The 18266-nt window shown below is 41.2% G+C and overlaps 1 protein-coding gene across 7 annotated transcripts in view; it reads left to right on the top strand.

The window, feature by feature from the left end:
- Nucleotides 1-18266, top strand: part of acaca (acetyl-CoA carboxylase alpha) — a 178059-nt gene that overhangs the window by 10846 nt on the left and 148947 nt on the right. For 2 of the 7 annotated variants that reach the window (XM_062959348.1, XM_062959346.1), the window contains exons 1-5: nucleotides 466-820; nucleotides 6861-6907; nucleotides 8762-9014; nucleotides 17043-17175; nucleotides 17369-17507. In XM_062959348.1, the coding sequence (XP_062815418.1) occupies nucleotides 717-820; nucleotides 6861-6907; nucleotides 8762-9014; nucleotides 17043-17175; nucleotides 17369-17507 (676 nt within the window). In that variant the 5' untranslated portion in view covers nucleotides 466-716. Of the gene's footprint in view, nucleotides 1-465; nucleotides 821-6860; nucleotides 6908-8761; nucleotides 9015-15978; nucleotides 16165-17042; nucleotides 17176-17368; nucleotides 17508-18266 lie in introns of those variants that run through there. The other 5 variants (XM_062959347.1, XM_062959345.1, XM_062959350.1 and 2 more) reach the window with 3 other exon arrangements.

The raw sequence follows: 18266 nt of genomic DNA, 5'->3' as shown, positions 1-18266 counted from the left end.
GTCTTCTCCTTATCAGCTTTTCCTTCAATTTTGTCAAGGAACTTTCCATGCAATGTTTTGTTGTGCCAGCTGTCAGCTCTAGTTTGTAGTGTGGCTTTCTTGTACTGGTTTTTTGTCTTGCACCTTCCCTGCCAAAGGGTGCTAGTGTCTCACCAAACTATAAATCCCAGGGTTCCATTGCCTTGGCAGTTAAAGTGGTGCCGAATGGCATTAATTCTAAATTGTCGATCCAGCCAAGCATCTCAAGAAAGCTCTTAAGTTCTAGTGCTGGGAATTTGGGAAGCTCCGGCCCCTGCGTCCCGGGAGCCAATCAGGCAGCGCCATGAGCCGCTCAGGCCACCTCCATTGGCCCCTCCTGCCTCCTCCTCGGATTGGTGACACCCACACCTTGGTGTGAGTGCCAGCGGCCAATGAGGAGCCTGCATTCCAGACTGGGAAGTGGGGATGGACTGGGGGGTCAGAGGTGACTGACCGGGAGTAACCTCTCCCATCACACCACCGGCAGTGTGGTGGGTGATGCTGCATGCGGAGTGGCGGCAGGAGATCGGAAAAAGAAAAGGAAAAAGAGGAGGGAAGCCACGGAGGAGGAGGAGGAGGAGGATCCTTTAAGTGGCTCTCCTTTTTCTCTTGGCCAAAGAGGCGGAGGGACTGGGGGGAAGAGGAGGAGCCAGTGGCTGGTTGGTGTGTGATACACTCCCGGCTCTCTCTCACGCTGCATGGGAGAGCCTTTGCCAGTCATCTGCGCCCAGACAGGAGCATCACCCGCCTGCTGCGCCAGGCCTGGAGGAGAGGGGCCTCTCCCGGCAGAGAACGCCTTCAGGTGGGTGCCTGTGGCCCAGAGGCCGCCTTTGGGGTCCCTTGAGGGCCAAACGTGGGCCCAAGATGCCCGGAGAGGTTTCTCCCTCACCCTGACATTCTCTCACTCTTTCCACCTGCTCCAAGGGGGCCCTACACTCAATGCTATGCAATCATGGGAGTCTAGACATCATGGGAGTTGTAGAATCCAAAGATAGCTGTGTTTACATCTTTGAAAGGATGGCTCATTAAGGAGGGGGCAAGCTTGTTTTCTGTTGCTCCAGAAACTAGGACCCCTTCTACATTGCCATATAATATCTGGATGTTCTGCTTTGGAATATAATAATAATAATAATAATAATAATAATAATAATAATAATAATAATAATAATAATAATAGGTAAAGGTTTTCCCCTGACGTTAAGTCCAGTTGTGTTCGACTCTGGGGGTTGGTGCTCATCTCCATTTCTAAGCCGAAGAGCCAGCGTTGTCCGTAGACACCTCCAAGGTCATGTGGCCGGCATGACTGCATGGAGCGCCCTTACCTTCCCGCCGGAGTGATACCTATTGATCTACTCACATTGGCATGTTTTCGAACTGCTACCCTGTTTCCCCGAAAATAAGATCCCCAAAAAATAAGACCTAGTAGAGGTTTTGCTCAATTGCTAAATATAAGGCCTCCCCCGAAAGTAAGACCTAGCAAAGTTTTTGTTTGGAAGCATGCTCGGCGCCCGCCAAACAAAACACCAGAGCATGCAGGATCGGTAAATGTACATATGACTTGTACATGGAAATAATGGTAATAACAAGAAATTCTTGATAGGAGTCACAGTTCATCTGGTTTGGTTATGTTGGTTTGTGATGAAAACTACTGTACAGGATATAATAAATGTTCATTTTTTTGTTCAACAATAAATTTTAATTCTTCTTCATGGAAAAATAAGACATCCCCTGAAAATAAGACCTAGCGCATCTTTGGGAGCAAAAAATAATATAAGACACTGTCTTATTTTCGGGGAAACACGGTAGGTTGGCAGGAGCTGGAGCTAACAGCAGCCGCTCACGCCGCTCCCGGGGTTTGAACCTGGGACCTTTCGGTCTGCAGCTCAGTGCTTTAACGCACTTCGCCACCGGGGCTCCTGCTTTGGATTATATAATAATAATAATAATAATAATAATAATAATAATAATAATAGGTAAAGGTTTTCCCCTGACATTAAGTCCAGTCGTGTTCGACTCTGGGGTTGGTGCTCATCTCCATTTCTAAGCCGAAGAGTCGGCGTTGTCCGTAGACACCTCCAAGGTCATGTGGCCATTGGCATGACTGCATGGAGCTCCGTTACGTTCTTGCCGGAGCGGTACCTATTGATCTACTCACATTGGCATGTTTTCGAACTGCTAGGTTGGCAGAAGCTGGAGCAACAGCGGGCGCTCACTCCGCTCCCGGGATTTGAACCTGGGACCTTTCGGTTTGCACGTTCAGCAGCTCAGCACCTTAACACATTTTGCCACCGGGGTTCCTAATAATAATAATAATAATGATAATAATAATAATAATAGAAACCTTATACCCCACCACCATCTCCCCAAGGGGACTCGGGGCGGCTTACATGGGGCAGAGCCCGAACAACATTATATGGCAGCATAGACTCCAGTTCAAGGCATATCGTGTGGATTATCCGCTTTGATAATCTGGATTCTGTGGCGGTGTAGAAGGGGCCTAGGACACAACGGAGCCATGGATTCCAGGAAAAGAGATTCCACCTAAATATTAAATAGAGTTGATGGTAAGAGCTGTTCAACAGTAGAATACGGTGCCTTGGAGTCTCCTTTTGTGGAATTTTTTTTTTTAAAAAAAAACATTGGCTGGATGGCCATCATTCATGAGGGCTTTGATTGTGTCTTAGAATCATAGAATCCTAGAGTTGGAAGAGATCTCATGGGCCATCCAGTCTGCCAAGAAGCAGGTAAACTGCATTCAAAGCGCCCTTGACAGATGGCCATTCAGCCTTTGTTTAAAAGTCTCCAAAGAAGGAGCCTCCACCACACTCCGGGGCAGAGAGTTCCACTGCTGAACAGCTCTCTCATAGTAGGGAAGTTCTTCCTCAAGTTCAGGTGGAATTTCCTCTCCTGTCATTTGAAGCCACTGTTCCACATCCTAGACTCCAGGGCAACAGAAAACACGCTTGCTCTCTCCTCCCTATGACTCCCCCTCACATCTTGATACATGGCCCTCACTGTGTCTCCTCTCAGCCTTCTCTTCTGTAGGCTAAATGTGTCTAGCTCTTTCAGCCACTCCTCATAGGGCTTGTTCTCCAGACCCTTGATAATTTGAGTCGCCCTCCTTTGGACACATTCCAGCTTGTCAACATCTCTCTTCAATTGAAGAGCCCAGATATGGACACAGTGTGATTCCAGGTGTGTTCTGACCGAGGCAGAATAGATGGGGAGCATGACTTCCCTGGATCTAGGCACTAGACTCCTATTTATGCAGGTCAAAATCCCATTGGCTTTTTTAGCCGCCTCATCACATTGTTGGCTCATTTTCACACTGTATATACTTGAGTATAAGCCTAGTTTTTCAGCCCTTTTTTTAAGACTGAAAAGGCCCCCCCTCGGCTTATACCCAGGTGAGGGTCCTGGTTGGCTTATATTTGGGTCAGCTTATACTCGAGAATATATGGTACATTTATTATTTTTCTCTATTATTATTGGTATTATTACATTTATTCTTTTTCTCTGTTATTGTTGCTACTATTACATTTATTTTACTCTATTATGGATTTCATATCACAAAATCACAAGTCGAACACTTCCCAAGTGTCTAGGACTGTGTGATATGTTTACTCTATTATTATTATTATTATTATTATTATTGATAATAATAATACATTTATTATTTCACTCTGATCTTATTATTATTATTGCATTTATTATTTAACTTTATTTATTATTACTTGTATTATTTTCCTGTATTTATTATTATTATTATTATTACATGTATTATTTTACTCTATTATTATTAAAAGAATACATAAGCACATTGACATTGAAGAAGATGAGAATCATGATTTGATCAGAGTTGGACAGTCTTATCTTAAATTTGAGCTTGATGTAAATATTCAAAAACATTTAACCTACTGATGTCTCAATGAATGTAATTTTATTGGTATCTATTTTTATTTCTGAAATTTCCCATCCTCGGCTTATCCTGGAGTCAATGTTTTCCCAGTTTATTTGTGGTAAAATTAGGTGCCTCGGCTTATATTTGGGTTGGCTTATACTCGAGTATATACGGTAGGTCCCCAAAACTGCGTCGGATAATGTGTTTTCATTCAATAAGGGAGGCATTTTAAAAAGGGGAAGTATTTGGAGGTAAGGGGTGTCAAAATGCTATATTAGGCCCCCAATGGTTTCATAGCCAACAAGATAGTCCAAACCTTTACTCTGGAGTTTCCTGTGGCCTCTAAGGCATGTAATTCTAGGATCATGTATTCCTCCCTGGCCTGGAAATGTTAGGACGGGGGAAGCCTTGCAAGTCTTGGGAAAGTCTTGCAGGGTGAGTCTTGCCTTGTAGTCGTAAATCTGTGTGGGTGTCTTAGAGCAGGATCCGAGGCCTGCTGGGTGTGTGTCTGTGTGTGTTGCATGTGACGGGTGGGCGGTACAAGGCTGGGATTTGAATGGGAATGGAGTTGCTGCGTTGGTACATCTGTGCACTTGTTGGTACCTGTCAAAGCTCCCAGCTCAACCTGTAGATTGCATTATGAGAAAGGGGATGCACACAGAGTTTGGAGAAGCTCCATTGGGGAATTGCAATGCCCAGTCACTCAGTTAAAATACTGTTTTTAGACATGGTGTTTCTTTAGTCTTGGTAACGTCAATAATTTGGGTAGACCCGGCTTAGCAACTCCACTGTAAAAGGGAAGAGATAGCTGGAAATACCTGACCATTTGTGTTCCCATAAACTTCTGGGTTTGGCGCTGGCATGTCAGGGCCGTCTGCATTCCCATCCCAAGGGGCCCTCGTGCACAAATTGGGAAATATGTGTTGTCCAAGGCTTTCATGGCCAGAATCACTGGGCTGCTGTGAGTTTTCTGGGCTGTCTGGCCATGTTCCAGAAGTATTCTCTCCAGACGTTTCACCCACATCTATGGCAGGCATCCTCAGAGATTGTGAGGTCTGTTGAAAACTAGGCAAGAGAGGTTTATATATACAGCAGAGTCTCACTTATCCAACACTCGCTTATCCAACATTCTGGATTATCCAACGCATTTTTGGAGTCAATGTTTTCAATATATCGTGATATTTTGGTGCTAAATTCATAAATACAGTAATTACTACATAGCATTACTGCGTATAGAACTACTTTTTCTGTCAAATTTGTTGTCTAACATGTTGTTTTGGGGCTTCATTTGTAAAATCATAACCTAATTTGATGTTTAATAGGCTTTTCCTTAATGCCGCCTTATTATCCAACATATTCGCTTATCCAACATTCTGCCAGCCCGTTTATGTTGGATAAGTGAGACTCGACTGTATATACTAGCTTTGCCCGGCCACGCGTTGCTGTGGCTTATGGGAATCCTTTGTTGGCCAGGTGGAATAGTAGTGAATAGCCTTGCAGTCTCAAAGCCTGGCCGTTTTCTGGAGTTGTTGGAGCTTTTTGTTCTATGAACGTAGAAGCATGAATGCGGGGTTGTGTTGCCAAGTTTAGTGTTTCTGGGATGTGCAGTTTTGTTGTTTTGTCCTAGGCCGAAATTTCATTACTCTTTTATATATATAGATATCTGTGGAATAATGTCCAGGGTGGGAAAAAGAACTCTTGTCTGTCAGAGGCAAGTGTGAATATTGTAATTGGCCAGCTTGATTGGCATTGAATAGCCTTGCAGCTTCAAAGCCTGGCTGCTTCCTGGCTAGGGGAATCATTTGTTGAGGGGTGTTAGCTGGCTCTGATTGTTTCCTGTCTGAAATTCCTGCTTTGTGAGTGTTCTTTCTTTACTGTCCTGATTTTGGAGTTTTTTTTAAAATACAGTAGAGTCTCACTTATCCAAGCTAAACAGCAGAAGCTTGGATAAGCGAATATCTTGGATAATAAGGAGGGATTAAGGAAAAGCCTATTAAACATCAAATTAGGTTATGATTTTACAAATTAGGCACCAAAACATCATGTTATACAACAAATGTACAAAATAATAATAATAATAATAATAACTTTATTTTTATACCCCGCCCCATCTCCCGAAGGGACTCAGGGCGGCTTACATGGGGCCTAGCCCGATAAAACAATCAAATATCAATGATAAAACAATAAAACAATTATACCAATAAAACCTCAATTATCAGTAAAACAATTGATAAAATCGACATGAAGCATACAAAAGTAGTTCAATACGCAGTGAATTTATGTTTTAATTACTGTATTTACGTATTTAGCACCAAAATATCACGATATATTGAAGACATTGACTACCAAAATGCCTTGGATAATCCAGAGGCTTGGATAAGCGAGGCTTGGATAAGTGAGACTCCACTGTACTGATAGTCAGATGTTGTTCATTTTTATAGTTTCCTTCTTTCTGTTGAAATTGTCCACATGCTTGTGGATTTCAGTGGCTTCTGTGTGTAGTCTTGACATGGCGTTTGTGAGAGTGGTCCAGCATTTCTGTGACCTCAAATAACATGCTGTGTCCAGGTTGCTACATCAAGTGCTGTGTTACGGCTGACTTCTCTGGTTGAATTATTATTAGTGTGTAGTGCCTTTCATATTCCTTGATTCGTGTTTGGGCAATGCTGCGTTTGGAAAATTCACAGCAACCCAATGTGAAATATGTTTGTGTGCCACCCAGTGCAGAGTAAGGAAGGGTGGTAAATTGCCCCAAATTAGGGCACTTGGCCCAAAGTATGTCTAGGAGATGTTACCCTCCTTTTCCCATTCATCCCAGTGTTGTCTCACCCGACTGGCAGGGGCTCATTGAACGTTTTGAATGTCAACTGCTCACTAATCCTGCCTGCAGTCCAGACTTCCACCTGAATCTAATCTCTTTGTGTTGTATTTTCCTTTTCAGTTCATTCTGGCAGTGGATAACAACTCAGATAACAAAGATCGTCAGAGGTGAGCTTCCTTTAATACTTGCTGGTCCTACTGCTGGGCGATACTCTTAGAAGCGCCTCCAGATCAAGGTGTTTTTTTAAAGAAACACTACAACTCCCCGAGGGGAGATAGGGTGGGTTGTAAATAAAGTATTATTGTTAGTAAGTAAGTAAAACTTTATTTATATACCGCTCTGTCTCCCCGAAGGGACTCAGGGCGGTTTACAACAAAGATACAGACAGCATACATTACATAGGTAAAGGTAAAGGTTTTCCCAGACGTTAAGTCCAGTCGTGACTAACTCTGTGGGTTGCTGCTCATCTGCATTTCTAAGCCGAAGAGACGGCGTTGTCCATAGACACCTCCAAGGTCATGTGGCCACTGGTATGACTGCATGGAGCGCCATTACCTTTCCGCCAGAGCGGTACCTATTGATCTACTCACATTTCGAACTGCTAGGTTGGCAGGAGCTGGAGCTAACAGCAGGCGCTCATTCTGCTCCCGGGATTTGAACCTGGGACCTTTTGGTCCACAAGTTCAGTAGCTCAGCGCTTTGACACACTGTGCCACCAGGGCCCCCGGATACATTACATAAGCAGCATAAAAATGTTTTGGTGCTTAATTGGTAAAATCATAATGTCATAAGCTTTTCCTTAATCCCTCGTGATTATCCAACATTTTCGCTTATCCAACGCTCTGCCGGCCCGTTTATGTTAGATAAGTGACCTGTATAGCAGATCTTCAGAATTTCAGTTGCCCAAAAAATATATCTACTCTCCCATAAAATATATTGCTTTCAAATCATGCTCTCAAGAGACCAAAAATGAGTAGTCTTAGTTAAAAGTTAACATAGTTGATTTACTTACAAATTTCATGTATTTAGCATACATAGAATCATAGAATCTTAGAATAGTAGAGTTGGAAGAGACCTCATGGGCCATCCAGTCCAACCCCCTGCCAAGAAGCAGGAAATCGCATTCAAAGCACCCCCGACAGATGGCCATCCAGCCTCTGCTTAAAAGCCTCCAAAGAAGGAGCCTCCACCACAGTCCGGGGGAGAGAGATACAGGTACATTTCTTATTGGCTGAGAGTTCAAACAGTAAGTTCTCTAAAGCATTCTGTTTCAGTCTCTTCTTTGTTGCGTACAGACTAATAATAATAATAATAATAATAATAATAATAATAATAATAATAAGTTTATTTATACCCTGCCTCCATGTCCCCTGAAGAAGACTCGGTGCGGCTTACAGATAATACGAGATAAAAGCAATAACAGTATGCAATACATCAGTAAAACAAAAGCATACACAAATTATAAAATTGTAAAAAATAACCTATAGAACAAAAAAAAATTCAAATTGATTTTAAAATGGAGTCTCACTCTGAACATTCTCAGATCTGGGTCACATGGTCTGTAAGCCCTTCCACAACTTCAAACAACATAGAGTTAAGGGAAAACTACATACCAATATACACATACAATATAGTACACAATCTCAGTTATATACATAACAGATAACATTGCGGTGGCGCAATGGGTTAAACTCTTGTGCCGGCTGGACTGCTGACCTAAAGATTGCCTATTCAAATCCGTGAGACTGGGTGAGCTCCCGTCTGTCAGCTCTAGCTTGCGGGGACATGAGAGAAGCCTCCCAGCAGGATGGTAACACATCCAGGAGTCCCTTGGGCAACGTCTTTGTAGATGACCAATTCTCTCACACCAGAAGTGACTTGCAGTATCTTCTCAAGGGCTTCTGAAATGATAAAAACCTAGTAAAGGAGGCTTGTAGAAGGTTACTATTCCTCCATTTTAATGCTTTCTCAGTTTTTATAGTGGTTGTTATTCATATTGTCATTTTCTCTTCCTCCTCTAGTGGTGCAGTCCTACTTGGGAGGCGCCATGGGTGATCCTTCTTCGGCGGACAAGTTGCTGGAGCTCAACGCTCACTCGCGCTTCATCATTGGTTCCGTATCGGAGGACAATTCAGAGGATGAGACCAGCTCCTTAGTGAAAATCGACTTGATTGAGGATAAAGAGCAGTCGTTGTCGCCCGGTTCTGTCAGTTCGGACTCTCTTTCTGACCTGATTCCCTCTGGCATCCAAGATGGCCTCGCTATCCACATGAGGTACAAAGAAATTCAGTGCTAATTCATTGTAGAGTCTTTTACACTCTTGTTGCTTTTTGATATTCCAAAATATATTCTGAGTGTTAAATTGACAATTGTAAAACTAAATGGCCTCAAATTCCACTTTGATTTTTTTTGGTTTACTTTCCATTGATACTTTTGTTGTTGTTTTAATCTGCGATCTGGCTTTGAAAATACATACTGTATATACTTGAGTATAAGCCTAGTTTTTCAGCCCTTTTTTTAAGACTGAAAAAGCCCCCTATAGCTTATACTCGGGTGAGGGTCCTGGTTGGCTTATATTTGGGTCAGCTTATACTCGAGAATATATGGTACATTTATTATTTTTCTCTATTATTATTGGTATTATTACATTTATTATTTTTCTCTGTTATTGTTGCTACTATTACATTTATTTTACTCTATTTTTATTATTATTATTAATACATTTATTATTTCACTCTGATCTTATTATTGGTATTATTACATTTATTATTTTTCTCTATTATTGTTGCTACTATTACATTTATTTCACTCTGATCTTATTATTATTATTGCATTTATTATTTTACTCTATTTATTATTACATGTATTATTTTCCTGTATTTGTTATTACAGTAGAGTCTCACTTATCCAACACTCGCTTATCCAACGTTCTGGATTATCCAACGCATTTTTGTAGTCAATTTTTTCAATATATCGTGATATTTTGGTGCTAAATTTGTAAATACAGTAATTACAACATAACATTACTGCGTATTGAACTACTTTTTCTGTCAAATTTGTTGTATAACATGTTTTGGTGCTTAATTTGTAAAATCATAACCTCATTTGATGTTTAATAGGCTTTTCCTTAATCCCTCCTTATTATCCAACATATTCGCTTATACAACGTTCTGCCGGCCCGTTTATGTTGGATAAGTGAGACTCTACTGTATTACATTTATTTTACTCTATTTTTATTATTATTATTAATACATTTATTATTTTACTCTATTATAATTACATGTATTATTGTACTCTATTGTTGCTACTATTACATTTATTTTACTCTATTTTTATTATTATTATTAATACATTTATTATTTCACTCTGATATTATTATTATTGCATTTATTATTTTACTCTATTTATTATTACATGTATCATTTTACTCTATTATTATTAAAAAGATACATAAGCACATTTACATTGAAGAAGATGAGAATAATGATTTGATCAGAGTTGGACAGTCTTGTCTTAAATTTGAGCTTTATATAAATACAGTAGAGTCTCACTTATCCAACGTAAACGGGCCAGCAGAACGTTGAATAAGCGAATATGTTGGATAATAAGGAGGGATTAAGAAAAAGCCTATTAAACATCAAATTAGGTTATGATTTTACAAATTAAGCACCAAAACATCATGTTATACAACAAATTTGACAGAAAAAGTAGTTCAACACACAGTAATGCTATGTAGTAATTACATTTTTTACGAATGTAGCACCAAAATATCACGATGTATTGAAAACATTGACTAAAAAATGCGTTGGATAATCCAGAATATTGGATAAGCGAGTGTTGGATAAGTGAGACTCTACTGTATTCAAAAACATTTAAACTACTGATGCCTCAATTAATGTCATTTTATTGGTATCTATTTTTATTTCTGAAATTTTCCACCCTCGGCTTATCCTGGAGTCAATGTTTTCCCAGTTTTTTTGTGGTAAAATTAGGTGCCTCGGCTTATATTCGAGTTGGCTTATATTCGAGTATATACGGTAGGTTGTTTTAAGTCTCAAACCATTTTCAACAAAGAGGCATTGATCTCGCTCAGGGATTTAAGCTCTCTTCAGGCATACCGTGACCCTACCTGACTTCTAAGTGGCACCACACATTTCATCATTTTTAAAAAGATCTGGAGATTTGGCCCTGGGTTGTGCTGCTTTCAGTGATGCAAATATGCCAAACTGGTGTGCCAATTTGCCCCAGAGAGTTTCCCAAGTTGGTCTTGCGCATGCAAGTGTCCCTGAGGCCATGTGACTGCTTAGTGACTGTCTGCTGGCTCTGGACACTGAATCACACCACAAGCAGGTGAACCAGGAGATGAGGACACACTGTTTGTCCTAGTTTATCACCCAGGATAGATATTGGAGCAGTGTGGGTTAACTTACTCTGCCAACAAGAAAAATGACCAAAGCTTTGTAGAGTCGTCGAAGGCTTTCATGGACGGGATCACAGTGTTATTGTATGTTTTCTGGGCTGTATGGCCATGTTCCAGAAGTATTCTCTCCTGACGTTTCGCCCACATCTATGGCAGGCATCCTCAGAGGTTGTGAGGTATGGAGAAGCTAAGCAAGGAAGGTTTATATATCTGTGGATGAACCAACCTGGACAAAGTATATTATTTGAGAACACAGAAATGCTCGACCACTCCAACAGCTATCATATCAGACTGCACAGAGAAGCCACTGAAATCCACAAGCATGTGGACAACTTCAACAGAAAGGAGGAAACCATGAAAATGTACACAATCTGGCTGCCAGTATTTAAAAAAACTCCAAAATCAGAACAGTAAATAAGGAGCATTTCAGACAGGAATCAATCAGGGGCAGCTAACGACTCTGAACAAAGGATTCCCCCTAGCCAGGATAGGAGGCTGGGAAGGCCATTTAAGGCTAACAAAGGTGATTAATTACAACATTCACACTGGCCTCCAACAGACAAAAAATTCTTCCCCCCACCCAGGAACTTCCACAGATATATAAACCTTCCTTGCTTAGTTTCATCCTCTGAGGATGCCTGCCATAGATGTGGGCAAAACATCAGGAGAGAATGCTTCTGGAACATGGCCATACAGCCCGGAAAACATACAACAACCCTGTGATCCCAACCATGAAAGCCTTCGACAACACAATTGGAGCAATTTTAATATTGGTGTACTGTGGTCACTCCTGGGTGCCATATTTTGAATTAATTGAGTATGTTTTATAGGCCCCAGGGGCAAAAAAAGAAACTTAACGTGCTTCAAAATGACCCAAAATTAACTGTAAGGGATGTGGAAGGTGTTTCCACCAGGCTTGTCATAATAATAATGGTGCAAGGATGTCGCAGTGGTTTAATAGTTGAAATACAAAATGTGCCAAGGTACTACATATCTTCTGTTTTAAAAATGGCTGTATCATTGAAAGCGCAGAACAGGTTGCTACGATTGACACCGTATTTTGGCTGTGAGCATGTCAGATACGTCCCTGTTGACAGGCAGCGGTCTCCTTGTTTAGGAAATGTCCAGAAGGGAATGAGAATTGTGTAGGATTAATAATAATAATAATAATAATAATAATAATAATAATAATAATAATAATAATTTTATTTTTGTACCCCGCCACCATCTCCCCAGAGGGACTCGGAGCAGCTTACAGATATAAAACCAGCATTACAGTAATATCAAATACAAAAAACACACAAATAAATTTAAACACACAAATAAATTTAGGATTGGAATTTCCCTTCTTTTTTGCCCCTTGTATCATTCTCCGTTGATGGGATAAGTTAGCCCTTTCACTGTACTTGGACGGGGCATTTGCTTGGCAGTTTCATAACAAACTGACCTCTGTGCTTGTTCTGTGCATGCAGAAGATATTGTTATGTCATTTTAATTACTTTAAAGAAAATATTGTGGTTTCTAGCCACCCCAGACTTCTTTATAAAAGCATTACAGCTTGATTTACTAAAGGGGATTTAGTTGGCTGTTACTAATTTTGAAGAATATATCTTAAGGTTGCTGTGAGTTTTCCGGGCTGTATGGCCATATTCCAGAAGCATTCTCTCCTAATCTATAATTTTTTATTGATTTTCCAGAAATTTAGGGAATTGCATTACAAAAATTGTGAGGAGGGGAAAGGAGAAAGAAGGGAAAAAGAAGAGAATAAATAAATAAATAAAATAATTATTACACACAGCCAGCAGACAGGAAAAAAAGAAAAAAAAAAGGGGGGGGGAGCCAAAAAACAAAAAGCACACCAATAACTTCTGGTCGATTCCACAGGGGCAGTAATTCATTTACATTATGCTATAAATTTTCTCTGCCCATATCCCCGCACATTCCCAGTCTGACGCGTGTCTATCTTTGCTCTGACCAACTATTCAAAATTAATCTGATGTTTCCCTTGTAAAAAATGTTTTACTGGTGACCAGCCCGTCCTTTGTTTTTTTGGTATAATCTTGCAGTAAAAAGTAATCAGGGCCAGCTAACACCTCCCAACAAAGGATTCCCCCTGGTAGGAAGCAGCCAGGCTTTGAAGTTGCAAGGCCATTTAATCAAATCAAATCACGTTTTGTTGATTAGCCCATCGGCCGTATCAAAACATTTAACACATAGACATACATACAACATACAACCCGCGGTAAAAAAAGAAATTAAAATAAACAAGCTGTTAACAAGACCCCGTTCAGGTCAAATATCTGCATCACCTCCACAGTTTACCCCAATTGATTCCAAATATGCAATTCTCAGCTTTGTTGCTTTGAATAGGAAAAGGGCTGTTTTGTGTGTTATTTTAGGATTCTGGCCGGCCAACAAAAATGAAATTTTAATATGTGGGTCCCGGTGTGTTTTGTGAATAATGTATGGCCCGAGGCATTGGTCTCTCTCTTTCTTATACAATTCACAGCTGAACAAAACATGTGCGATATCCTCCACCTCTGATGCTCCACAAATACAAAATCGTTCGTTGTCTGGAACTTGATTAAACCTTCCGTGTTTGACCATCGAATCCAGCTGCTCAAAACGGGCTCTGCTAAATACCCTCCAGAGGTGTTTAGGCATTTCTGTCTTTAGATACCTGGCTGTTTGGAAAGTATGTTTAAAACGGCTTAACCATGTCAATGAGCCAGCTTTACTCAGGGTAGCAATGTCTTTTTGGCCTTCTATATCCAGTACTCGTTGAGCCACTATTTTTGGGTCTAGTTCTTCTAAGAGATTTGGATACCGAATCGGAAATCCACAACTCCTAATGTATTTTGTCAGATGAACTAGCCAAGAGGACTGATGTTGATTTTCTATCTGCTCTAACAGGCACAGTTTTGGCAGTCTATCATTTGCCATGGCAATCAATTTTATCCAGTAGTTGTAGGCTCTGATTTTAGCTAAGCCATCCACTGTGTATACTCCCAGTTCCGCTCTTACTGCAGCAGTTGGGGTCGTCCTGTCTACTCCTAGAAAACTTTGCAGGTGCTGTGATTGTGATTGCTCTAATAATGGTACCTGGTTTAGACCCCAAACTTCAGCTCCATATAAAAGCATGGGGGTAACCTTTGCTTTATACACTTTAAGAAGTGGGTCTAAAGATCCTGGTTGGCTGTGATTTGTTAATTTAAGCAGTTGGTTTACATGTCCTCTTGACAAGGCCATTTAATGCTAATCAAGGTGGCCAATTGCAACATTCCCACTTGCCTCAAACGGACAATAAAAGTTCTTTCTCCCAACCTGGATATTCCACAGATATATAAACCTCACTTGCCTAGTTTCTAACAGACCTCACAACCTCTGAGGATGCCTGCCATAGATGTGGGCAAAACGTCAGGAGAGAATACTTCTGGAACATGGCCACACAGCCCGAAAGACATACAACAACCCTGTGATCCCGGCCATGAAAGCCTTTGACAACACATTCATACATCTTAACTCCGTAGTGTTCTTAATTAGGTACATTCATATCCCAGTCTCCCTGGAATGGGCCTACACTACACCACTTCATTTCAAAAGTCCCTTTCGATACATTCCACTTTCACGGAGGTGCCATGTCATTCCAGTACAGCAAATAAGAACACGTTTTATTGAAATGAATTGTTTTAAAAATCATGTGACGGCGCGAGTGGCGCCATCTATATGTGGAACTGTAAGTTGCAAGATTTGAATTGTATCATACCTGATTTTGCCTTTTTACCCTGTAAATGTAGTTAGACAGATTGATTATTTATAGCTGTCGTTCAGTGTTGTTTGCACCAGTTATATTGCTCCCTCAGCTCAATTGTGTGACACTACCCTTTCCTGGAGTAGGACAGTGTTTCCTTTTTTCATTCCACCATCAAGCTTTCTATCAAATGGACGTGAGAGAAAGACTTGACTCTAAAAGCCCTTGATTAAGTTACCTCTCAGCACCAATTCTGAGGTTTTTACTCTTGAGACTTATGCTTCATGTTCGGGGCCAACCTGGACGAGGTTGAGGAGTCTCAAGCGCCTTCAAATCAGTTCTTTGGCACTAGAGGAAGACAGTGTCTTCAAACATAGGCCATTTGGACTGAGGCTGAGGATTGCTCCGGCATTCACAGCCATTGAAAAGAGGGACCTGGAAAAGCTTCTCAGCTGCAGAGCTCCTTGGACTTAAGACAACCAAAGACTGTAATGTATATTTTCCTTTGCCCCTTTGAAACTTCCAGCTTATTGGGATAACCTTTTGTGAGTTATCTACAGTATTTTTGTCCTTGGGAGTTCCAGTTTCCCTAAAGGAGGGCAAGAAGCAATCCCCTGGGGAAAGATGTCACGTCCATGCCTCTTTCACTAAGAGTTATAGCCCCAGGCGGGATGGCACAAATTATCAAAGTGCATTCAAATCCATGAATGTTTCGGTTGCTTCAAATGCTTCCAGACTTGAAAGATCTTTCTTCCCTCTATGATGTGCAGTGTTTATGCACCTTTCTGTTGGAAAGGAGGTGAAGATTTCAGCCTGTGGGTGAGCCCACTTCTTGGCGGCTTCCCAGAGCAAAGGCCTCCCCCTGAAAGCCCAATTACATAACCTGTAGATCTTTTCAATCCCCTCCGATCAGCTGTCCTTTCCGTCCCTCCTCTGTCTGTCTTTCGGGCCTATCAGTGTTTGCTTTTCTCCTCTTGGCTGAGAACAGGCTCCGCAGCAGGGAGAGCGCATGAATGAGGAGGGCTGTCTGAGAGGGAGGTTGGAGCAGGGGGACAAAGGTTAAACAATCCAAAGAGGCCAATGACACACAGATTCTTTGGAAGGGGGGGTCCACCTAAAAGCAGCCGCAGGGGGAGAGAGCACACGCAGTTCTGCTTGTCTCAGAGTCACTCAGTCCAGGACCTCGATTCCTGAGAAAGCATGGAGGAAACGGCAGAAGAAAGTCAGGAGATAAGATATCATATGCTGAAAAGGTAGGAGTGTCGCTGGGGTGACGGGAGGTTGCCGGTTTCATCTGAGGGATTCTTTTGGTAATTTTGGAACAGTGCTTTAATAATAATAATTCTATCTATTATATTATAATATTATATATTATTAGGCTGTAAGATCCTCCCCCCCCCCCGGCTTTTGAGATTTTGGCAGGCTGTGATTCAACTCTGCAGGCTGGAAATTGCTTGAATAAGGTGTTTTGGTTGGTTTTGGGTTTCTGCGGGGCTTTCTGTTGGAGACACTGCTCCAGCAGATTTTTGCTCTGGGCAGAGAAATTGGCATTGGGAGTTGTAAATGAATCGACACTCCTAGTTTTGTGTATTTTTGAAATCTGCAAAAGCACCATCTCTAAGCAGGGCCAGGTCTGGTTGGTAATAATAATAATAATAATAATAATAATAATAATAATAATAATAATAATAATAATAATAATAATAATTTATTTATATACCACCCTATCTCCCGGATGGGACTCAGGGTGGTTTACAGTCATAAAAGCAACACAAACATTACATAACAACATAATACACATTATTAAACAAAGTAAAATAATACAATTATAACAATAAATCACACTTACATGACCTGATCAAGGGGATGGGAACCATAGTTGGATGAGAAACTAACAAAGAACACCAGGTGCTGAGGGCCCTATGAAGATACACAGTCCCTCAAACACATACAAATAGTACAGTAGAGTCTCACTTATCCAACACTCGCTTATCCAACGTTCTGGATTATCCAACGCATTTTTGTAGTCAATGTTTTCAATACATCATGATATTTTGGTGCTAAATTTGTAAATACAGTAATTACTTCAGGAGCTCTTAGGTGATTCTGTTTCTCTCTTCTTTCCCACTAGGCCGAGTATGTCCGGCCTCCACCTCATGAAGCAAGGCCGGGATAGAAAGAAAGTCGACCTGCAAAGGGATTTCACCGTTGCGTCCCCGGCGGAGTTTGTCACTCGTTTTGGGGGCAACAAAGTGATTGAGAAGGTGAGTGGCATTTCCCCTGCCTTTCTTTTGATAGTAAACAGTTCAATGTTTTCATACTGTATTTAAGAGTATCCTGGCTATGGTGGGATCCAGAGCCTGTGGGTCTTGCTGTCTAGTATGAGATCGAAAGCTAGTTGCCACACGGTTAAACAGAAATACGAGATGCTTGACCCCCCTGTTTGGTCTCATCTAGGTTCTCATTGCCAACAATGGGATTGCGGCAGTGAAATGCATGCGCTCCATCCGGCGGTGGTCTTACGAGATGTTTCGGAACGAGCGAGCCATCCGGTTTGTTGTTATGGTGACACCTGAAGATTTAAAAGCCAACGCAGGTGAGTCCTGAAAGGCGGGCTTTTCTCCTCTTTCGGAGTGGCATTTTTGCAGCTAACAAAGGTCAAGTCTTTGGGAATGTCAAGGTGCTTTTTTGGCGGTTTTTTTTGTACCTGCTGTACAGTGGCATTTAGGCATTAGTTTATTCTTCCCTGGTTGATCATAATCCTTTTTTTAAAAAAATGTATTTATATATCACAAAGTACTCTGAAGGTTGCAGTGGTGCAACCGGTTAAACTGTTGAGTCTGCTGACCTAAAGGTTGGCAGTTCGAAGCTGTGGGTCGGGGTGAGCTCCCGCTGTTAGCCCTAGCTCTTGCCAACCTAGCAGTTCAAAAACATACAAATGTGAGTAGATCAATAGGTACCGCTTCGGTGGAGAAGGTAAGAAAGGCGCCCATGCAGCCATGCCGGCAACACAACCAGGAGGTGTCTATGGACAACAGGCTCCTCGCCCATGGCCAGAGTGGAGCACCGCCTCCAGAAAGGCAGAGATGAAAGGGAAAGCCTTTACCTTTGTTTTGTGTATCTATATGCCATTGTTATGCCACTGTATTAAAGGCATTGAATGTTTGCCTATCTGAATCCCCTTGGGGAGATAGAGCAGAATATAAATAAAGTATTATTATTATTATCACCATCATCATCATTATTTTATGTTTGAAACGTATATTTTAATTTACAATGTATTTTAATAGTTTTAACTGTTTTATGTGCTGTTTTATATTGGTTTGTATGGGCATCTAATGGTTGCCACTGTTGT

This window comes from Anolis carolinensis, unplaced genomic scaffold (assembly GCF_035594765.1).
Source record: "Anolis carolinensis isolate JA03-04 unplaced genomic scaffold, rAnoCar3.1.pri scaffold_7, whole genome shotgun sequence".
Taxonomy (NCBI): Eukaryota; Metazoa; Chordata; class Lepidosauria; order Squamata; family Dactyloidae; genus Anolis; species Anolis carolinensis.
The sequence above is the reverse complement of the archived record's forward strand: the minus strand, read 5'-3'. Positions and strand labels throughout refer to the sequence as shown.